The 23,700-nt window shown below is 40.9% G+C and overlaps 1 protein-coding gene and 1 long non-coding RNA gene across 12 annotated transcripts in view; one reads left to right on the top strand and one right to left on the bottom strand.

The window, feature by feature from the left end:
- ESR1 (estrogen receptor 1) overlaps positions 1–23,700 on the bottom strand; it is a 210,635-nt gene that overhangs the window by 32,744 nt on the left and 154,191 nt on the right. For all 9 annotated transcript variants that reach the window (XM_081187202.1, XM_081187199.1, XM_081187200.1 and 6 more), the window contains one exon: positions 14,726–15,058. In XM_081187202.1, coding sequence (XP_081043328.1) covers positions 14,726–15,058 — 333 coding nt within the window. The remainder of the gene's footprint in view (positions 1–14,725; positions 15,059–23,700) is intronic.
- Positions 1–23,700, top strand: part of LOC308583367 — a 106,475-nt gene that overhangs the window by 52,217 nt on the left and 30,558 nt on the right. The window contains exons 1-2 of one of the 3 annotated variants that reach the window (XR_014006181.1): positions 9,460–9,535; positions 9,837–9,925. The exons of 1 other annotated variant lie outside the window; for it this stretch is intronic. This is a non-coding gene — a long non-coding RNA (uncharacterized lncRNA). Of the gene's footprint in view, positions 1–9,459; positions 9,536–9,836; positions 9,926–23,700 lie in introns of those variants that run through there. One more of the 3 variants, XR_014006180.1, reaches the window with a different exon arrangement.

The raw sequence follows: 23,700 nt of genomic DNA, 5'->3' as shown, positions 1-23,700 counted from the left end.
TGGAGCATACAGTCAAACTCTGGAACCCCGTCCCCCGGAGGGAGTGATGGCCACCAATTTGAATGGCTTTAAAAGTAGGTAAGACAAATGGCTGCTAGTCATTATACTTAGGCACTACCTCCAAATTTGGAAGCAGCAATGCTTCAGAATACCAGCTGCTAGAAACCACAAGAGGGGAAAGTGCTGTTGTGCTCACATTCTGGCATCTGGTTGGCCACTGTGAGACTAGGATGCTGGACTAGATGGGCCATTTGTCTGATCCAGCAGGCTCTTCTTATGTTGCTAAACTAACTTCATTAAGCTTGACAGTCATGGAATAAGAGAAGTCTTCTTGTGGATCAGTTAAGTAGCAGGAAGCAGAGAGTAGGAATAAGTGGAAAGTTCTCCAAAAGACGTAGAAAGTGGCGTCTCACAAAGATTGGTATTGGAACCTGTTCATGAACCATGTAGAGTTAGGAGAGAGCAGTGAGGTGGCCAAGTTGGCTGAAATGTTCAGGGTCATTAAAACCAAGACCTTTCCACTTTGAGTGAATAGGCTGAAGTATGAAGTTGGTGCCCTAAAACATAAAGCACAACACAAGCAAGATGCCAAAATATATGTCTAGAATCTTGCCAAAATCAATTAATTTCATTTTTTAAAAAACTTTGTTAATTTCAATAGTGGAGACATCTCCAGCATATATTAAAATCTCTCACTAAAAGCAGTGGGGCTTAAAAAGTGCTCAACTTGGGCTGGATTGGTCTTTGCATTGCATAGATCTGCAGAGATTTGTTAAATATTTCCAACCAGATCTTGATTAAAGATGGCAAAACTTCCCTTGACAAACAGGATCAACTGTATGCATTTTTCAGAAATAAAATGAAACAAAACAAAAAAATAAGCCAGTTCCTCCTTCTGTAAAAATAGACCAGACATTAAATACTGTAAACTGCCTTTTGAGGCATAGTCCTTATCTCATATAGTAAATGGATGTAAAGGACTATATTCCCCTTTAGCCAATTGCTCCAAAGTGGTCCTTTCTGCATAGATGTTGCATCCCACCTAAAACTGAACCATAATTTGTAAATTTACCCCTTTAAGCCCAATTAGCTGGTAGCATGCATTAGGAGAGATGTGGTCAGAGAAACTAGCATCTGGTGTAAATTATTTTAAAAGGTTGTTTTATATTTGCTGTTATGGGCTTTACTATATACAAGTCAGAAAAAACCTTTTAAAGGGAAATTGCAGTTAATATTTACAATTATAATTATAGAGATGGCCATAAAAATGTCAACGTTGCATTATGCCTTTTACTTTAAAGGACATGTCTAATGTTTTATCTAAACTGGTCAAACTTGTGCCTTCAGCTAGCACTTGCAATATTCCATCTGTAGGGCATACATGATACACACACACACATGCATGCATGCTCTGTTTGAGTTATGGAATCACTTAAAATGATTAAATGGTTGGTTATTCAATCAGTTCATTTAAAGTCAAGGAACAAAAGCAACATAATTTTCTACAGGGAAATAAACTGAATAAAAATATTCTCCAGTTGCTTTGGACAATTTTTAGTTGTACAACTTGATTTATTATTTTTCTTCTTCATACTTGCAGTAGGTATGCACCAGATCCAGCATGCACTAGAGGCAATACCAGCCAGCCCCAAGGCTTCTTGGTGTAGGCATAACGTTTTCTAGTCAGCTTATGTAGGTTCTGTGGCAGCTGTCCCAGTTTAAATTTAAGGTAGCATTCAAGTAGCTATACAAGTAGCATATCCCAGAGATGATCATAAATGGGAATCAGCTCATACAGGAACCAGCCTGCATATCCAGTGTTTCCAAGCAAATGGAAATGAAACAATGCTCATTTTCACTGTTGATGTGCAAACAATCGTGCATTTTCAATAGGTTCCTATCCATTAGGGGTTATTGAGATTTCGTTCTTTATATTGGAAGAGTGGCAGTCCTCAGAGCACATCAGCTGATAGGATAGTGTTTTCTGCTTTGTTCCCTGTATTTACTACAACTTCAATCCAAAAAAAGGTCAGCAACTTTGGTCAGCCCTCATGGCCCTTCACGTCATCAAATCTGGCCCTCTTTTTAAAAAGTTTGGACACCCCTGTAATCTAAACCTATTGTTGCTTTCTGTATTAATCAGCTTGAACTCCAGATCTCACTCTCCTCTGTTGTCTTTATGGAGTGGCTGTACAGTTTTAACTATAAGAGTTTTCAGGTGCTTCTTTGAAGAACACAATGTCTTATCACATAATTAAGTGATACAATTACTAGAAGACAAGGCTATGTGCAGTTCCCTGCCAGAGAAATGTTACAAGACCTATGAAGTGTTTATTTTTGTAGATAGTAGTAAAACAATATTTGAGCAAAGTCTTCCATCCCATTACCATTATCTTATCGAGCGTGTATACCAACCATAAAAAACAGCAGCTACTGAACTCCCTCACTGGCAGGAGACAGCTAAATAATGGCTGCCTGCTACTTCATGAGAACTGGCTGTGTTGGCTCTCAAGGGAGCACTTTTGGTTCTGTGATATTTTGGAAGCTGAAACAAGACACACAGACCAAAAAGAGAAGCCTCTTTTCCCAGAACATTCATCAAATGTTCTGTCAGTATAAGTAAAGGGAGCACAACTGTAAACTTAGCAGTGGCATTAAAACAACAACAACACATATCAGATAGACCTAAGTCTTCTTTAGATGTTGTTAACCTCTATTCATGGAGGGCCATGGGCCCTCACATGATTCAGAGACTTATGAATTCAGTCATGGTGCAGTTAAGACTGTCCCATGCTTCACACAGCATACAGGAGTGGGGAACCCTTGGCCCTCTGGATGTTGCTGAACCTCAACTCCCATCAGCCCTAGTGAGTATGGCCAGTGGAGCAGGACAGTGGGAACTGTAGTCAAGCGTTTCCCCCCCACTTGTCGTACCACCAATTCCTGATGGGGGGCACTTCTCCTAGAACCCTGGGAGCAGCTGCTTTTGCCACCCCTGGCTTCTACCACCACCTGTCCTGAGGTAAGTTCTTTGGCTCCATACCTTTCTAGGAGGGCTAGATACTAACAGACAGACAGACAGACAGACAGATAGTTCAGAGTCTTGGGGCACTTGCTCAGGGGTGCCACAGGTAGCTTCACAGGCACTAGAGCACTGCTGGGCACCAGGCTGGGAAAACTCAGCCAGATGGGCGGGATATAAGTAATAAATTATTAGTATTAGTATTATTACTTTATTTTGCAATAAATGCAAACCTTTATTTTTAACCCAGGTGCATGTTTGATTGCTCCCCTCCCTCCATACTTGGTGTACAAAGCAATACCCCCGTGACAAACTGTGACTTCTGCCCCAACATCTTGAAAACTTCACCTGTTTTGGTAACATGTTTGCATTTCTGTGTACTGTTGCACGTGTTATCAGGGATGCGTATTATACACTTGACCCAAAAATGGAATAATGGAACTTGGCTGAAAATATCCCAAGGTGGTAGGATCCAGTGAGGGCTTCTTTTAGCCCTGCTGTTTTTAAACTACTACTTCATAAACCAGATAGTGGGGTTCCATGTTTGCAATAATACTAAGAGCAAAACAGATTTAAGAAGTGGTTTTGAAGGGGAAACATGGTAGGAGGGGGATTTAATTCATTTCCTCATACTCATGTGGTACTCTCCCTCTTACTGCTTTACTGAGATTTGGTGTTGAAGTTAATGCTGCACACAAGATCGGCTGCTATCCTAGCTACTTTGGCCTGCATGTATGGAAGCACATTGTTTCCCAGGCAAGGACCAAGTATCTGGTTGCTGTATTTATACTAGAGGTAGCCAATCCCAGTCCTCACTACTAACTAAATGGACATACTAATAGATACACACACATGAATGTGATGCTCCATGTCCGAATAGGGCTCCTGACAGTTTATGCTCTCATTCCTGTATTCCTCTATGGTTAAGGCTCTGAGATATGGAGGAATCCTACTTTCAAACTAACAGGAGGCCATACTTCACTTTAAAATACATGTGCATTAATTAAAGGAAAGTAGAAAATCAGTAACATTTGCTCAAAGTAGGAATTTAAAATTTTGATTCCTAGTTTAAGCCAGTGACAATGGTTTGAGTAAGCACTGGTTGATCCAACACGTTAACCCATAGTGTAAAATGAACAAAGGTTTAACAAGAATGAACAGATGTTGCCACACTAGGAACAAATTGTGATTTGTTTCTTCAATCAAACTATAAGAAGTAAGCCAGAAACAAAGCTCCGCTTCTGCTCGGGTTTTGCTTGAAGCAAAACAAGCACTGGTTCACATATGATATAAAGTCAGCCTCAGGTTTATGTCCTCCCTGTTGAGACAACAGTAGGAGCAGGGGAGGATTAAAGTAGAGATTGATGAGCAGTGTGCATGAGCACACTACAGTACTTGTTCACATAAAACCATAGTTTCTTTTTAACTAAGCTTTTATGTGAAATTCAAACCCAGCCTAAAATAATGGGGAAAACAAACTGAAGACAGCATTTCAGTGAGTTTCTCTCTTTTTAAAATAGGGAATGTTCTTATCTTTGAGATGATCAGCAATCATATCAGGCATGCCAACATATTAAACAAACACAGAAACGGATTCCTTCAAGAAAAGGCTACGGAGAACAGAATCTGCTAAATCTAAAATGAACTTGAATCTGACAGTGCTTCATCTACAAATAGAAGCTGCTGAGAACATACTGTGCTGTACCAAATAAATGAACTATATCTTCAGAACTAAATAATAAAAAAAATCCTTCCAGTAGCACCTTAGAGACCAACTAAGTTTGTTATTGGTATGAGCTTTCATGTGCATGCACACTTCTTCAGATACTGGTAATTCTTTTAAGTCATTAGAAAACAGAATTGGTCTTTGGCAGAGGCACCTGCACCCATTTTGATGTCTCCATATAGCTCAGGTTTGAAGATTTCCAACAGCTTGTTCATGGGGAAATGGGCAGGTGAGTGTACTCACAGACATAGATGTACTTCCTTCCATTTCTACATTCTAGAACTAATTTCGCTGTCTTGCCTGCAGCACTGAAAGCAGAATCCACTTAGGTGAATTTAAGCCTCTAAAGCATTAGTATGAAAGGGTAAGATTTAAATAATATTTTGTCTGCAGAAAACTATTTTTTCAAGAGAATCTCATTGCAATCTTTATTAAAATATCAAATCTCCCACCCATTATTTGGATGATGTGCCTGGTTTTGCTTGGGAAAGCAAATTTATCATAAATTTATCATAAAGCTAAACAGAGTCCTGCTTCTCCCATCTGTCCCCTCCAGGGCTATGTGCAAGGAAAGGAGAAAGGGGGCAGCAAAATAAATTATAGCAATTTCCCTTAACAACTGCAATAGCATGAATACTTTTAACTGCTGTGTGGGAGTGTCACAATCTGAAAGCTCAAAGGAATATATTATGGGGAGATTTTGAAGTTGGAATGCAGCTGACCATTTGTATTCACTTGGCTTTCTGGAGAATCATAACCAGTTAATGAGCAGCATGTTCCCAGAAAACACATCACTCACCTAACAAGTTTGAGCTCTTTCAACTGAGAACTGCTTCTTTGTTAAATAATGAGATACACTGAAAGTACATGTGCCTGCCAAATCTCAAGCAGCCAAATTTCTCAAAGAAATTATGGCAGGCTAAATGATCATTGAATTATGTGCATGAAACAGTTCCTCTGGTTGGATAATATATTGATATCTATCTATATGTCTATCTATCTATCATCTACCAACTGTAGGCCAACTCGGCCCTCCAGATGTTTTGGGACTACAACTCCCATCTTCCCTGACCACTGGTCCTGTTAGCTAGGGATCATGGGAGTTGTAGTCCCAAAACATCTGGAGGGCCGAGTTGGCCTATGCCTGATCCATCCCTTCACATTTGTCACAGTTAATACCAGTACAGTTGTACCTTGGAAGTCAAACAGAATCCGTTCTGGAAGTCTGTTCAACTTCCAAAACTTTTGAAAACCAAAGTGCAGCTCCTGCAGTCAATCAGAAGCCATGGAAGCCCCAGATGTTCTGCTTCCGAAAATAGTTTGCAAACGAGAACAGTCACTTCTGGGTTTGTGGCGCTTGGGAGCCAAAACATTCGGAAACTAAGCTGTTCAAAAACCAAGGTACGACCGTACTATTAACTAATATTTTTGCCTCAAATGCAAAGTTAATCATACTATTAAACATATATAACATAAGAACATACATACTGAAATGATAGGCACTGTCAACATATTCTACGTAATGCACACCAGGGGTGGAGAACCTATAGCCTGAGGGCCTAGTCCAGTCTATCAGGCCTCCCAATTTGGCCTATGAGGGTGTTTCTGGCAAGCCATGCCCACCTGCCCCACACTTGAAGTCATATATGACATCAGATGTCGTGCAGGTAAAAGTGGGCCTTGGCCGAAAGGGACTTTGCAGGTGGGTTGTCCCTCCTACTTGTCAAAGTTTAAGGGTGGGGATGGGGGGAGATGATCATCTGCCCCCCCCCCAATATCCACAAAGGGTTATAGTCAACATTAGTCATACTCAGAGTAGACCCATTGAAGTGAATAGACATCACATTAATGGATCTACTCTGAGTATAACTTAGTTGGATGCAACCCACAAAACATAATACGGAATTCTAGCCATATCTACTTGGAAGTAAGTCTTATTGAATGCAATGGGGCTAACTTTCCAGTAAAGGGGCTAGAATTGCAGCCTAATTTGTTTTCTACTTTTCTCAACAAGTAATTTACCTGAAAAAGCAATTGATAATAAGTGAATTAAAATATTAAAGATATGCACTAACATCCATGCATCTAGTTTGGCCTTAACTATTGTAGGTGTTGAGCCTTTCAGGGCAATCTGGCTGGGATCAGTGTCAGGAGTTTAAGAGAGAGAAAACCCTTCTCCTAATTTCTGTACTTAACCTGAGTTCAGCTGCATGCAGAGTACAAACTCCAAATGGAAAGGAGATGGCATGAGGCTTTCAAGTTCATTTATGGACAAATCCAGAAAGAAGCAAAACAAACAAGTGGTTTACTCTGTGGAATGTAGGGGCAAAAGGAAGATTTCTGAGAAAAAGAGTAATAGAATGTTCTAAAATAAAATAAAATGCAACAAGTGACCTGAAATTTAGAGAATGTAAATGGTTAAGAGACAAAATTAATCCACCAGGAAACAGATAATTTCTTTAAAAATTCAATGAAATATTCTCATGAGGCCATAAAATCACTTATTTCTTTTTTAAAAAAACCAAAAAACAATTTTGTAAATCTACATCTAAACCAAGAGCAGCATAGTTCTCTGTGCCAGTCAGTAAGTCTTTTGTATGGAAATTAAGTATTGCTGCAACATCCAATTGTCAAACTCTGTAGTGTACAGTGCCATCCTGCAATGTTGCTCTGGTGCAGTAGAATGGGCCTGCACCATACCTAAAGCACCATCTTTATCAACTGTGGTGCAGCACTGTCACACAAAGTAAAGAAGGGAACAGATTGGCAATGCAAGGAAATTGGTTGACAGTAACTCCTCAGTGAAGCAATAGAGCTTCCAGTAAAAGATACCCTTGGTACCAGGGTAATGTAGAGATCTGAGAAAGATAATTAGTAAGCAAGCAATCAGGGGTTAAAAATCCATTCCAGGAACAAGTTCCATGCTGCAGGGAGACTGCAGGAAGTTGGGATGGGAGTGGAGTAACTTGGGGCTACAGCAAGCTAGAGCAGGTTCAAGCTAGAGAAGGAAGCGGACTACAGGCAGGAGGCAGGCATTTTGAATACAAGGCCTGGAATTGGTAAGTAGAAATGCTGCAGGTGTCCATTCAGTGAGCAATGGCCTGTCCTTCAAAGGTCTCATGTTTCTATGGGAAGGACCCCTTACTGCTGGCTAGTGTTGTGGTGCAGTTCCCTGAAGGTCATATACCACAGTAACTGATGGTAGCCTGTCAAACTGAGTGTTAGGCTGAGCTCTAACAGACCCAGGTTTGGAAATGTGCTAACCTCAATGCATCTTTTATGGTGTCTTCAAATAGGAAAATCAATTTTATGGCTGAGATATGGTAGGAAGCTGTTTTAATGTGATTGCAACTAATATGCAGAATAGCAAAGGAGACCTGGTGCAGTGGTACATAATGCTCATTAATGTCCATGTCCATTAATGTCCATTAAGGCTACACTCTGTAAGTCTATGTCCTGAGGATCCATAGCCTTTGATTCCTATAGTTCAGAGATGTCTATTGGACATTAAACAACCAGGTGCTTGAGAGGAATAGGAAAAGGCCTTCCTCATTCTTACTTAAGCCAATGCCTCATTAAATGCCTCCGACAGGAGTGTCGGAGAAAAAGGAAAATAGCAGCAGAGCATCTCTTCCCAACAGTCAGTCTTTATGAGTCTACTGCCCAATCTAATGAGCTGTTGTGCGTGTCTTATAAAATTGAGCCAACAGAAAGCTAAAATGAAAGATGCAATTCTATGTGAAATTAACTGGAAGCATATCCAACTGGACACAGCATGACTTACTTTCAAGGAAACAAACACTTAAATCTACATAGTGTCAGACTTTCCATCCTGCTGTGTTTGAGGATATTTCATAGCTTCTGTTGTTTTTAAAGAAAGACTTCCAGATAATTAGCTTTTTAGTGAAACATTCAGAGAGAGAGAAAATCCTTATTCCTCCAGAAAGCTCTACAAATAATTTGCATATTTTGCCACCCAAACAAATGCATTATCTTATTTAAGAGAAGCAAAACATTAACGTCTCTCATTAAAGTTCATTACATTGCCTTCTGTCCTATTGTAAGATGATCTGTATCTCTTTAATGAGATACGATGTTTTGCATGAAAAATATACAGGAACTGAAGCACTAAACATTGGCATATTGCAGGATAAGGTTCAAATCTTAAAAGCTTGTTTTCCACTGAAATGGCACTCTATTTCCTCCTTCTCCTCACTGTTACATCTGCCTAGGTAACCTCATGATATCCTGCACCTTCCCTCCCACTTCCATATGGCAGTAAATATTGTCCACCCAGTGCGCAGTTGTACAAATAACAGTGAAGAGTTGTGGTAACAGATAACTAGGAATGCTATTATATTTTATCTTCAAATCAAATTCATAAATGACCTTCCAAATTATTAATAATGTGTTTCCAATAAATTCACAACCACTTTAGAAGAGGTATTCTATTTCCCATTCTGAATTGGTGAGTGCCATTATACTCCTCAGGAGCACCCAAAGTTACAAACACACTCGCACACTTCAGGCTTTCATATAGGGTGAAACAATCTGTGAGGGTAAAGGAGCTGCCTAACTGCTCCCCACCCTCGTCCGCTGTCCCTTTTCCAGTCCCTCTCCATGAATTTGAGAGGAAAGGTCTGAAGTGGGGGAGCCCTACTCTACTTGAGGAGGATTCCTGAATGATTTAGATTCTCTCTCTCTCCCCCCCCCCCGGACAACACAGGGAGATCCCACAAGGACAGGAGGAGTTTGCTTCATGGATTCATCATCCGTTTCATGCAAGGGTAAGCTAACCAGGGTAGGCATGACTCCCATCAGTAAGAAGTATCCTTAGCCGTTCTAGGTCACACCTTTGTTAAACCATTTGGCCCTGAAGGAGCTGGTCTTGGAGTATGTTGCCTGGGTAAAACATAGATAATTTGCTATCTCTTATTAGGATCACTTGTAGTTGTGCAAGCATTCAGTTGATAGGGGATTTATTGGGTAGAGGAATTCTGTATAACACAAAACACTGCACATATTTATACTCAGAGATGTTGGTCCTAGTAGTAGTACTGTTACCTATTTTGAATTTATTTTAAATAGCACCATGGTGGAGTGAAATGCCTCAAAACAAGTCTTTGAAAACCCAAGTAGATGTAAACTACAGCTTCCTAGACAGTGGGAAAGCTAGAGTGAGTATGCAACTTTGACTGAAAAGACAGTGAATTTATCTTCATGTGTGCTGAAACAGCTTCTGCAAGTTAGATATTAACTCAGTATTTCACAGCCCCAGCCTGTACAATTGGAGGATGTTGACAGAAAGCAGTAATTCTGCTTACACTTTCACTGCTTATTTTGGCCAGAAATAAATTCAGTGTATTTGTACAAACATAAATACTTCTCAGGTACATAGCCTCTCACTGTGCCCAAATGTTCCTTTCACTATGGTCTCATTAAATGCATCAGCAATTCCACCTTGTCTTACTTTACATTATAAATGGACTCTGCCTACAGTGGCTGATGTTTCCTGTTCTCTCTTTCTTATACACCCTTCAAATGGCTTTATTTCTCACCAGTCTCATTGGTAAATACAGATACAATTCAGTGTTTAAACAATATATGGTTATCAGCGTCCAAAACTCCCATTGTTCCAGGTGCGTTTTGTGACAGGGAATTTCATTAATGTGAGCAGTTTCTGAGCTCTGGGCGCAGTACTGAGCCTGAGATTTCAGATTAAAACTGCCACTGCTGGAAGAAAAGGAGGACGCTTTTCTGCCTCCTCACCTCCAGCCAGTCTCTGAAGACTGGAGAAGGTCTGTGTGTCCTTTTGGACCAGGAGGTGCAGTGAAGTCTGTGGTGTCTTTATGATACAGAGGTACCTCAGGTTACAGACGCTTCAGGTTACAGGTTCCACTAACCCAGAAATAGTACCTCGGATTAAGAACTCTGCTTCAGGATGAGAACAGAAATCATGTGGCGGCAGCGGGAGGCCCCATTAGCTAAAGTGGTGCTTCTGGTTAAGAACAGTTTCAGCTTAATAACAGACCTCCAGAACGAATTAAGTACTTAACCCGAGGTACCTCTGTATATGGTTTATTTATACATATATACAACCTGAAAACTCTTGCCTTTTCTTCTTATTTCTAACCCCATGGAGGGGTTTTCTCCATTTGCTGTCTGCCCACAGTTTCTCTGTAAATAGCCTTCTTAATGGGGCATCACCCATTTCTTTGTGCTCTTTTAATGGTTCATCTCTCCAGGCAATTACCTCATCTGGAAGCCATCTTGGCTTATATTTTAACATGGTTTATATTTTTAAAATGCTAAATTCAATGTCTGGCACCCCAGAATTAGAAGGCGGGTCCCAAATATGAATGCATGAGCATTCTGTTGCGGCCAGCATAACAGGATATGGTATGTGCTTAGTTGTAGAATGTGTGGTGCTCATAGCATTTTCTCCTGCTTGTAAATGTGCCTATGGGCCCAAAAAGGTTGGCGGCTCCTACAATAAATGAATCTCAGAACAGCAGAAAAACTAAAGACACAAGGCAGCAGTGACTATAAACTGTGGCCCTCCAGATGTTGTTTGATTACAACTACCTACAAAGGAAAATCAACAGCTATCTGACTTTTAGAAGAAATCTGAAGGCAGCCCTGTCCTGTATAGGTAAATTTTTAATGTTAGACGTTTTACTGTGTTTGATGTTTTAATTTGTTGGAAGCTGCCAAGAGTAGCTGGGGCAACCCAGTCAGGTGGGCAGCATGTAAATAAATAAATAAAAATAATAATAAAAATAATAATAATAATAATAATAATAATAATAATACCACCACCATCATCCCTGACTACTGGCTACACTGTCTGAGGGCAAATGAGTGGAGTCTAGCAACATTTGGAGGGTCACAGCTCAGCCACCCCAGTGTGAATGAAACCTAGACTCAATATTTTCAATACGGGGGGCGGGGGGGGGGAACAGTACTGAGAAGAAATGTAAAATGTAGACCACAAATGAAATTGTCATAATGGAGAGAGATACATAAGCATTGGAATATGAGAAAGAAAAATGCAGAACATGAGAATAAAGGTTAAACATGAATTGGAGAAGGGAAAACACCTTCACACAAAAAACGGTGTTTATTCAGTGTTGCACCCTGAAATAACTAAACTACCCCAATGTTTATCTGTCAGTTCTTTAGAGACCATGATTTGCCCTTGAGAGTTGCAGGTTTAAGAGCATCCCAGCACAGAAGGAAGGCTAAGAGAGAGCGGAGAAGCTGAAATAAGAGAAGTCTTAAAACTGTAGCTGCAATACATGCTTTGCCATCTCCCTCTGTAGGTGGTTTAGACCTGGGGGCGGCAACGTGCGGCCCATGGGCTGGATGCGGCCCATGAAGACCATTTTACTGGCCCACAAGCCACCCCTGAACCGAGCTGCCCGCTTGGCGAGTCCCCCGCGCACTGCGCTAAACCAGTGCAGCGCGACACAGGGACTCATCGTGCGGTGCCGGAAATTGTGTCTGCGCACGCGCAGATACTGGAAATCACGTCTGTGCATGTCCAGACGCCAAAAATCACTTCTGCACAGGCGCATTTTCCGCGTCTGGACATGCGCGGAAGCAATTACACACTTGGGTCAGAACTTGGGAGACTGATTAAATTTCAAACAATAATATTTTCAACAGTATATGGAAGATAATTACACTTGAATGGTGTGGATTATCTCTTATTTTCTATTTGTGAAAATAAATTTCACAAAATTAACCAAGAATTTTGGTGTAAGGGAGAGGGGGAGGGAGGGGGAGGGAGGGGGGGAGGGAGAGAGAGAGGGAGGGAGGGAGGGAGGGAGGGAGGGAGGGAGGGGGAGAGAGAGAGAGAGAGAGAGAGAGAGAGAGAGAGAGAGAGAGAGAGAGAGAGAGAGAGAAGGAGGAGGAGGAGGAGGAGGAGGAGGAGGAGGAGGAGGAGAAGAAGAAGAAGAAGAAGAAGAAGAAGAAGAAGAAGAAGAAGAAGAAGAAGAAGAAGAAGAATCGTGGCTATTGTTGGTCCTTCACAGAGTGTTCCTAATTTCATGAACAGTCTTTTAAGGTCAAATGAGAAAACAATGCCTTAAGAAAGCCAGCAACTTCAGTGGCATTAAAACAAAAATGCAGTGCCAAGTATTTATCTTTAAAGCTTCAGGAAACCACAAAATAACCATAGCACCATGAATCATCTTGAAACTTCAAAGCCTGCATGCCCAATGTACCATTTTAGGATCATTAAATAATACAGCTACTGTACTGAGTGTAAATCATTAACCAAGCCCACTAAAAGCAATGCCAACCACTTCAACCTTCTTATTAAAAAAGAAAAAAAATATCAACCCTGCCCTTCCCAGTAACTGTACTATTAGCTACTAGTTCTGTTACCTCAGTGTCTAACCACAATTGCCAGCTAACTAACCATCACATTAAACATGCCTGCCTACCTTACATATTAAGTGAGGGATGACATTTTGCACAGTTAATGGTTATAGTATCACCAGGATAATGGATGTGGCCTACAGTAGCATTCCATTTTATAGGTTATGATTGATTCAGGACAGTAAAAATATAATTATCACTAACTGTACAATTTCATCCCTGTTTACTCACAAGCCAGTCTCTATCCTTGCAATCATTATTTAGGAGTTCAACAAAACTTTCTTTTGTGCGAACATGCACACAGGTCTAAACCTGACATGATGTTTTTTTTTTGCTTCACGCAGTTTGGAGTTACAGAGCAGATTAAGGAAAAAGCTTACATAGTCAATGTGGAACGGGAGGACCTGCTGCACTGCAGATTCGAATTGGGTCCCTTCCTGCACCAGCCATGCACAATCAAAGGCATGTTCTCCTTGATGCCTTGCAAGAGCTTCCTTCCCAATTTGCAAAGCAGGTAAATTGGGGTGGATATTCCAATCAGGACCAAAGTGGGGGCAAAGGGTTAAAGCTCCCTTTCCCACACCTCGCTCCCAGTCTGGCTTTGGGGGAGGGGGGCAGCATGTCAGCTATTTAGATTTTAAATAAATGAATTCACCATGCAACATCAAAATCACATCTAGTTTGGCCCTTGGTGACCCACAAAACCTCATGATAGATACAATTACTATTTCAGCTAAATCTCTACGTTCTTTTCGTATTTTTGTTAACGATCCAGACTTTCTTCAGAAGCATGCATCTACTGACAGTGTTTGAACAGAATAGTCTGTTTTTACATTTTATGCAGATGTGTTCTTAATTGTTTGATATCATGTTAATTGTGGTTTTATCATTGTTTTATTGTTCTATAAGCCATAAGGGAGTTGTATGAATTCCAACTCCCATTATTTCTAGTAAGCACAGGTGATGGAAACTGTGGTCAAAAACATCTTGAGAGTACAAGGCTGGAAAAAGCTGGAAAAAATAAAAAAATGAAATTGTGCACAGGGATAGATCATATCTAGTTCTTGGCTAGTGGCTGAAAGCTCAGGTGTTCTTTGATTATACAAGGACAGTGTTGGCCTACAGTGATAAACCAAGTGTTCTTCAGTTCCAGCCATTCCTTAGTTTTGCACATTCTGCTGCACATCAGTTGTATAGATCAATACTTTGGACTTTGCAATATGGTACCTTTTTATAGACCTTAAATCACTTTTAGTTAAGATAGAATAGCCCAAGTTTAGCCTGAAGATGTGGGAACAAACATTTCATGCTACTATGAACTGCCATGATTACACATTATGTCATCCATGAGATCATCAAACAGAAACTGGCAACTATTTCTTTGTCAAACCTTTCTGCTTATACCAGCTATAGCAATTCTGGAAAAGAACAAGTTAATGCCACTGAATATAGTGAGATAATTGTGTGGGTGAACGGAGAAAAGAAGTAATGTTTCTCCAAACTTTCAGACACATTTGCATAAGCAGAATCTAGTCAACAGTTTGTCTTGAGGTATGAACAGCTGTTCAAACATCCTTTACTAATATTCTTACCTGGAACTCTTTTGGCCCAGTTGATCATATGCACCAGTTCTCTGTCAGCCAGGTTGGTCAACAGTGTCATCATAGAAGCTTCATTGAAAGGCCTGCCAGGGTCATATTCTGAATAGACAACAGGTGGTTCAGCCTCTAGCAAGGCACTGACCATCTGATCTGCAGTCAGGGACAGGGCTGGACTGTTCTTTTTGTTATGCTTGATCATCAGAGGACTTGGCCAGAGATTTGGGCTCCTTCTCTCAGCAACAATCCCTGAATTCTTGTTGTCTTGTTCCTCTTTTTGGCGTTTGTGCTTCAATATACGGCCTCCTCTGCGGTCCTTCCGAATTCCTAGAGAGAACATAAAAATTCAGTTAATATAATTCCCTCTTCTTTGAAGCATTATTCAATAGCCAGGCTGGGAATTATGCAAATGCCAATGAATCCAATTTTCTGCTCTAGTGTAAGCCATGCTTTGCACTAAGCTACACTGTGAATTAATGGGAAATATTTTTTAATAGTAGTAGTATTGTTTATACATCACCATCATTATTTTCTTTATTTTATTGTCTTTTATTTTTTCCTTCCTTTTTATTTATTTATTTTTACTTGAAAATCTAACAAATGAAGAGAAATGCAACCAAAAAACAAAACAAAACAAAGAAACACTCCACCAAAATTTCACCAAAAGATTCCTTTGCCTTTCATCGTTCTTGAATGTAATTTGTTTTCACATTAATTGATGGAGAATAGCCAAGGAAAACTGCAGAAGAAATGTTTGGCATACTACTAGCAATGTACCAATGAGATGAGAAAGAAAAGGATAAAAAGAGCCACTGCTTGATGGAAGTTTCAAACAAATGGTCTGCTACTTGGGAAACTGTAATTACCACATAAAAGGCAAGGTGTGGGTGGACGTCTCTGTTTAAGCATTGACTTCACTCTGTACAAAACACTCTAATAATTTAATCAATCCCAAGCCAATAAATCTTGACTTAAAGGCTTCAGTTTAAATCTGACAATGAGGCTTGAAGTTTGTGGTGCTGCTTCCACCTATATCTCTTCTGAAAAAAATGTCTTCTAAGGTTGGAAAGAACTGTTCTACATTGTGAATATATGTATTGAGTGACATGTAATTGAATGAATTTAAAAAGAAAGAAATACCTAAGAAGGTTGGATTATTTAATTGCAATTTATGCACGTTGTCAACTTTCCAACTCTTCAAATAATTGTTTCCAGGTAAAGAGGTTCTGCAAATCCACACTTGCCACCTGATCCTTTATTTTAAAGACAACATGCCTGAAGAACCCTATCATCAGAAACAGCAAAACTTGTGGCAAAACTTTACCATCCGACAAATCTAACTAGCAAACTAATAGGGACAACTCAATCAGAAGCTTCTTGAATTCTGCCACATGGCTCACAATTAATATGATACTAGTTTGGTCTATGAAAACAGAATAGGCAAGCATATGAACGAAGGGAAATAATTTTCACATAGTTATTTGCCTTGTAAATTGACTGTATCCTGCATTATGTCAGTTACTAATTGCATGTGTCTTTACTATGAAGAATCATGTGATTGTTTAAAAACAAAGCGCAGATGTGCATGTCTGACTTCTTGTTTATGTGTTTAAACATGTGTGGGCTATCTTAGAACTCCAAGCAACTAAAATACAGCCTTTACAGATTTGTCATGGCTATTGGCCTAGTTTACAAGAAATGCTAAGCTATTTCTTGTATGAATGAGCTCCATGAGCCAGAGCAAAATGTCAGGTTTGAAGGTTCCCTAGCTCCCCGTCCCCTCTTCTTGCACGGTCAGGATAACTTCTGTTGTGTTTTACTTTCACTTTCAAAGGATCTCATCTTAACATTATATATGAACCAGAGATCCTGGTTTACAACAAACACTGGTTAGTTTCTAAACAAACCAACTTCAAACCATGGATTATGAAGGTGTCTTTTAAAACTAATCATTGCTTGATGAAAAGCTGGCCAAGTAGTAGACTGGGGGAGAGAGAAGGGAACGTGTGAGCCTGACACTTTGCTCAGGCTCATGGAATCACATCAATAGAGCATTAAACCATGATTTAACATTTAAATGGACGAAGCTGTTCTGCACACAAAAGGATGGACATATGGGCAATCTTCTCTTTTGAACTGAGTTAGAAAGCCTGCATATGCAGAACCTGATGCTATTATGAGGTTCTGAACTCTGGGGCCAATTCTCTCCGATGCCAACTTATTCATCTAATCAGTGGTGCAGCTAGAGTCAATGGAGCCATAGGCAGAAAGAGGCAGATGATGGCGGCAGTGGCAACAAGCCTAGTGTCAGCACCTGGGTGGGGTGGGCATGGCAAGGCCCATCAAGGCTGGCTCTTGACTGCCACAGCATCCTTGAAACTTTGTGTGAAACTCTATGTACATGTATCGCCCTGTATTTTGGGAACCAGCATCTAATTACTCATCTCTGACAAGAAAACCAACTATTCCTTACAGTATAAATGTCTTTGGCTCATTTATCTCCCAGTATATTCAGTATAATCTTCCAAACAACAAGTTGCAAATACTTATCCACTTGATAGAAATTTCCTCAAGACAACTTTGGGCACTAGAACTGAGAATTTTAAAAAGATTAATTTTATGCATTCTGTCTTTCTTACATCAGCAGCTAGAAATGTTCTGACCTACAGAGACAAAGGTTTTTTTAAATCTGTAGATGCATCACTGCTCATAAGAGATTTATAGGTTTTTTTCTTACTAGCTCTTATCCCATAGAAGGAGAAGAAACAAGGAGAGATCATTATTAATTCTCTTGAACAAAAAGGGAGTAAGTGCACTTTTCTCTTTGGGTGGAAAAAACCTTGAATGCCTCCATTTTTTTCTGCTTATCAAATTTTATCATGAGTACCCGGTACAAAAAAAAGGAATATAACATGAGCAGCAGACAAGACACAAATTCCTAAAGGGGGGGGGGTCTACTAGGCTACCATTTGAATGATTCACTTTTGGAGCTAAGTGTTAACCAAAGCCTGAAAGCTATGTTAGAACTTAGCTGACTATGAAGCTAGAAGGTTCATATATGACTCCTATACAAAAACACAGCGCTGGAATTCAAAATACAATAAAAAACAAAAGAAAAACCAGAAAATGAACTGAATTGATTCAGAATTACTCAAAACTCACAAACAATACATTATTTGTTTCCTGTAAGTAGATACAAATTTTAACTACTACAATAAAAATGTTTCCAAAGCTCATCACAGAAAATAAAAAGTCCAAAATAAAAATAAATAAATGTTATAGATGGTAATTTTGCTACTCTTAAAATATTTAAATCTTCATCTTCTGTGATTAAAGCTATTGGATGAATGGCACAGAAGCAACTATTTGCCCAGTGTAAAACAAATGCTTTGCTTTAAAAGCTTGGCTAGAGTTGGGGAAGAAGTCACACTCCAGATGTTGTGGGACTACAATTCCCATCACCCCTGATTATTCATCTACAAAAACAACAGCATGCCATTTGTGCTACCCCCTTCCTCCAATCATATCCTTTGCTCATTGGGTTTGTTCCATTTTACTTTCCATTCAAGCCAACAGCGTTCTGTGTTCTGCAACAAGGCAACTGTAGAACTGATATAACAACCTCAAAACCATTCACATTTAAAGTTAAATCACCTGCTCTCAAGCAAAACCAAACCAAAACAAAATAATAGTGCCCACTAAAATGCTCTCAATTGAAGATAGGCCATAAAAGAGAAAATTGCCTCACTGAAAAGAAAAAATAAATACGGAAATGGAGACAGGGACAATAACAGAAAAAAGTGAGTTCTTTTTGAACAGATAGAAAAGATGCCTCCAGGGATCATATTCTACATGTAGGTAGCACTACTTGTGCAACCAGGACCAGCATTTCTGAGCACAGGTCCAAAATACGCAATGCTTGTCTAGACGCCCCGTTAGTCCAGCATTTCCAGCAAGAGGCTCACACTGAAAATGACCTGAGTTTTTTCCTTCTGTGGACTTTTAAAAAACTACCCTTTAGATCTGTTGATGTACGAAGAGCCTTGTTACAAAAGGAGTACAAATTAATATTTCAATTAGGAATCTTGTTTCCAAAAGGTTTGAATACCGTATTTGACCTTGGATGTTATATATAAATTAATTTTTGTGCCTTTGTTTGTTTAGTAGTAACAGAGAAGCGTTACTGTACCTTTAACAATGTACAAATGTGATGATTGATTCCATGCACCTGTAATGTATTTACATGTTTGTTACCATATTCACTGTGACTGTGAGCATTTCGTATGATCTTTTGTCTTGAGCGAACCGTGTTGAGTGATTAAGTAAGACACAACATAAGATGGTATTGCATATATTTTATTGTCTTTCATTTATTGTAACTGGAATGCCATTTTGTATTATTTAGCACTATTGACTAATGAAGCTTGCTGCGAAACCTGGATAATATCCAGAGAACAGATCTCTATTTGGTTCCATTTGACTATTTGTACCATTTTCACCATGGGAGTAGTGAGGAGTTGTTTTCCTGCAACCGCACATACATATATCGCTTAGCGCTTCCAGCAAATGACTATTTGAAGAACGCTTTGTCGCTACCGCTCCTACATATGTGGCTTTGTGCGTCCAGTGAACGACTATTTGAAGAACAATTTGTTTGCTCCAGCTGTGTAATGTAATACTTACTGCATACACAACCAGTACAGTAAAGAGAGAGACATTAGTTCATTCTATGTTTATGAGTATCTCCAGACTTGGTTTTGCAGACTGCACTTTAGTTTGCTTATTGTTTAGTAGGTTTATGAGGTTATATACCTATTCTAGTAAAATTGACCTTTATATTCATAAGCCAGTTTTTGGTGTTGTTGGTTTGTTGTATAATAATTGTCATTACATCTGATACTTTTTGTGCATACATCATATTCCTAGCACCATTAGCCCATGAAAAATCATATTTAGTGGATGCAAGAGCAGCCTAATTTTGAATATGTAGAAATGAATGATAACAAGGCAGGGAATCTGCCCTTTTATGCTGTGTAAGGCAACCTGCGTACTGACCATGCTACATAAATAAATAATAAAAGTTTCTGAAGACTATACATCTGTATTTATCAGAAACTTTCCAAGTATATTTATTATATAAATGATGATGCCAAAAAAGAAAAGGTTCATTTGAAGAAAATAACATCTGTATAAAGCCATGAGAAGACAAGGGTGAACGGAGATGCGACCAGTTGCCACTTTTTCTCTTATACTAAGAGCAGAGATAGGTGTGGGGAAGACACCTTCTATTACAGGTTTCCATCTAACATTTAGGAGACAGCTGCAGGACTCAAGAGATCCTTTCAGACAGCTATCTTGGTAATAGATTGTTCAAGTGAAATTTTTCACTTGATAGATTTTTCAAGTGACAGGCATTTACCACATGCTGAAAAATCCAAAATTATTTAATTCCTGCTTCAGAACTTCATTCAATCAATATAATTGTCCAGCTATGTATTGCTATTTTAGTTGAATGTTTGCACTGTTATTATTACTATTATTTATTGAATTTACACCGTGCCTTTCCTCCTGATGGAGCCCAGGGTGGGAGACACATACACAATTTAAAAACAAATACAAGCAAAATATGAGACTTTTTGGTGAAGAACAGGTAGTCACTCAATAACTGAATTACTGAATGAATGAATGACATTATTTTAGTGGGTCACTTTATCTTATAGACCTGTGAGGGCTTTGATAAATGACAGAGGTCTAATATAGGCAGCAAGTGGAAATAAATTCACGTGGAAATTCATAGAGTTGCTCTGTCATCTGTATTACTTACAGTGCGGTGGTGCTATATCTTCTTCACTGCCACACAATGTGTAGCAAAGGCATGCAGCCAGTCCCAGGTTCTGTCCTTGGCATCTTCTGGCAGGGCTGTAATACACTCTTGTATGAAACCCCGGAAGAGCTCCTGCCAGTCAGTGTAGAGGCAATAAATAATCTTCCCTATTTCTATGCTCACTTTTTATCATAAAGTCATAGAATTATAGAGTTGGAAAGGACCCTGAGGGAAAATCTAGTCCAACTCCCTGCAACGCAGGAATCTCAACTGAGTGCCTGCGTCTGGCAGCAATACAAAAACAGTTCCCTCAGATTCATTTGAAGTTGTTGGCATTGGCAAGGTTAAAAGGAACATGAGGAGTGGGAGAATCATGCTCAGTTCTATTATCAAGGTACCCCTCAGATCAGGAAAGCCTTCTGAGGTGATATTATGCAGGGATGCCTGGAAGCAGTGGGCAAGAACTCTGAAAAACTCATTGCATGGCAAGGCCCCGAACCCTCCCCCTTTGTTGGAATAAGGACACTTGACACCAAAATTTTGGTTAATGGGCTGAGCTGAAAAGGTCACAACTTTATTGGTTACAGAATGTGAGTGGTACTGGCTTAGGCATTGGAACCGAACCGACTATATCTGACTCCTGCCCACCTGCAGGAAGTCTCAGAAGGGTTAACCACCAGTAGGGGGAGCCCTGTGATGCACATCGACTAGGAACTCCCCCAGGGTCACCAATAGGGGTCGTGCCATGACCCTAGCCCCCGCCTGGGCTTCGGACGGGGCTACGCCCCCCAGATTCCTTTAACAGAATACCCTTGAAATAGGAGGAGTAGGTGATGGCCACTACCTCCCCTCACCTCCAAACGAATACTCCAATGCCTAACCGCCAAACCTTACAAAGTTGTGACAATTTGTTACAAGGTAGGCAAAAAAACCAAATGGCTGGTGCCAATTTGTCAAGTGGAAAAAAAATCCTACCAGGCTTCTTCAACAGGCGACCAACCAAGGTCCATAGCAAGGTCAAAGGATTAGGAGCCTAATCTTAGGGAGGGAGAACTGTGTGAGCAGAAACCAGAAAAAAGGGGCGAGTTCCCGCATGTAGGCAGTTTAAATGCTGTGTTCCACGCCCCCTGGCCAACCGGACTGGTCAGCCTAGGGTGCCGGGGTGGAGGGGGACTCCCTAAGACGCAGGGGCTAGCTACACCCCCATGCATGGGGCAGGATCGTGTCCAGCCCGCAACTCCATTTCCCCGGGGAAGGGAAGTGGCTTTTTAGTTCTGAAAGCAGCTTACAATGTGACAGCATTGAGTTCTGCTTCCAATAGGCACCCTTTTATTCTCTTGGAGAATAGGATATAGTCCCAGACCCTCCTGCATCATAGCATCTGCCCTTGACTAATGGAAGCCCCTCCCCCCCCCAGCTGAAGAGGGGCCAAGCAAAGAATGGGTTTTACTGAGACCTACTAAAAGTAATGGACCTAACATAGACATGTTGATTGATTTCAATGGATCTACTAACAATAAAACTTAAGATGAACCCAGTGTTTGTGGACAGTGTTCTTATACAGTTTAGTCACTAGGTGGCACAAAACTTACTTGGCTCTAAGTGGAATCTGGAATTTCCATTGGCTGTACTGTTCTTGCAGATGTTCTGAGTTATAGTCCCTTCCGTATTTACTATATCCACATAAAGATCTGGTCTCGACAAATCTTATATTGTAGAATAAGGCAACATAATGTATTACCGACACCTCAAATTACATGTTTCAATTATTGCCTGCATAGAGTAATCTAATATTTGTTTCAAAATAAATACTTGTGGGGGAGCAAGCCAGGTTGGCTGGCACAAAAATGACCATGTACCTGTAGCCCTACTCCCCAAACATCTAGTAACAAACCTAATGGGGAAATCCAAAGTGAGATTCACAATCTGTTATGCATGCACTTGTCTGGATTCTAGGTGGTGCAGAATACAAGTACTTTCTTGCAAAAATGCAAGATATTTTCTTCCTATCCTCTATATATGTCAAGTGGACAAATATATAAGTCATGGGGGAGGGGAATATAAAAATTACCAACTGCAGCCTTCTAAAAAAATCTTTCAGCCATCAATTTGACCTCAAATTGTCTGGTCTGGCACAAGCCAGTCAATGTGACGCAGGCTTATAAATCAACTTTCCATTGTGCTGCTTAGAGCATAAAGCACACAAGGAAACCATTTTTAAGAAGCCTCAATCTTAAACTTCCCTCCCTCTAGCTGTGTTTGTGCATTGATCCAAATATTGCTACTCTATGTGTGTTTGTGCCTGAAGCAGAATATTTTGGCTGAGGCACCATGGGATATATCTTTGTTTTCCTCTTAAACTATTTCCCCAAACTACCATGTCCTCTATACTGCCTAAAATATCAGGTAGCACAGTATGCACCGTATTTTTCGCCCTATAGGACGCACTTTTCCCCCTCCAAAAATGAAGGGGAAATGTGTGTGCGTCCTATGGGGCGAATGCAGGCTTTTGCTGAAGCCTGGAGAGCGAGAGGGGTCGGTGCGCACCGACCCCTCTTGCTCTCCAGGCTTCAGGAGAGCCCCGTCGCCAGCCCCGCAAACTCGGGGGATAGCGGGAGGTGCAGCGCGCCTTTCCCGCTGTCCCCCGACTTGGCTAGAAGGCTGGCGGGGGGGGGGGAGAGAAGCCTGCTCCTCCCCGTTGCCAGCCCCGCAAAGTCGGGGGACAGCGGGAGGCGTAGCGCGCCTTTCCCGCTGTCCCCCGACTTGGCTAGAAGGCTGGCGGGGGGGGGGAGAGAAGCCTGCTCCTCCCCGTTGCCAGCCCCGCAAAGTCGGGGGACAGCGGGAGGCGTAGCGCGCCTTTTCCGCTGTCCCCCGACTTGGCTAGAAGGCTGGCGGGGGGGGAGAAGCCTGCTCCTCCCTGTCGCCAGCCCCACAAACTCGGGGGACAGTGGGAGGCGCAGCGCGCCTTTCCCGCTGTCCCCCGACTTGGCTAGAAGGCTGGCGGGGGGGGGGAGAAGCCTGCTCCTCCCTGTCGCCAGCCCCGCAAACTCGGGGGGCAGCAGGAGGTGCAGCGCGCCTTTCCCGCTGTCCCCCGACTTGGCTAGAAGGCTGGCAGAGGGCTTTTCCCTCCTCCAGCCCCGCAAGC

Source organism: Podarcis bocagei (assembly GCF_964188305.1).
Source record: "Podarcis bocagei genome assembly, chromosome: 3".
Lineage (NCBI taxonomy): Eukaryota > Metazoa > Chordata > Lepidosauria > Squamata > Lacertidae > Podarcis > Podarcis bocagei.
This window is presented reverse-complemented; position numbering and strand designations above follow the sequence as displayed.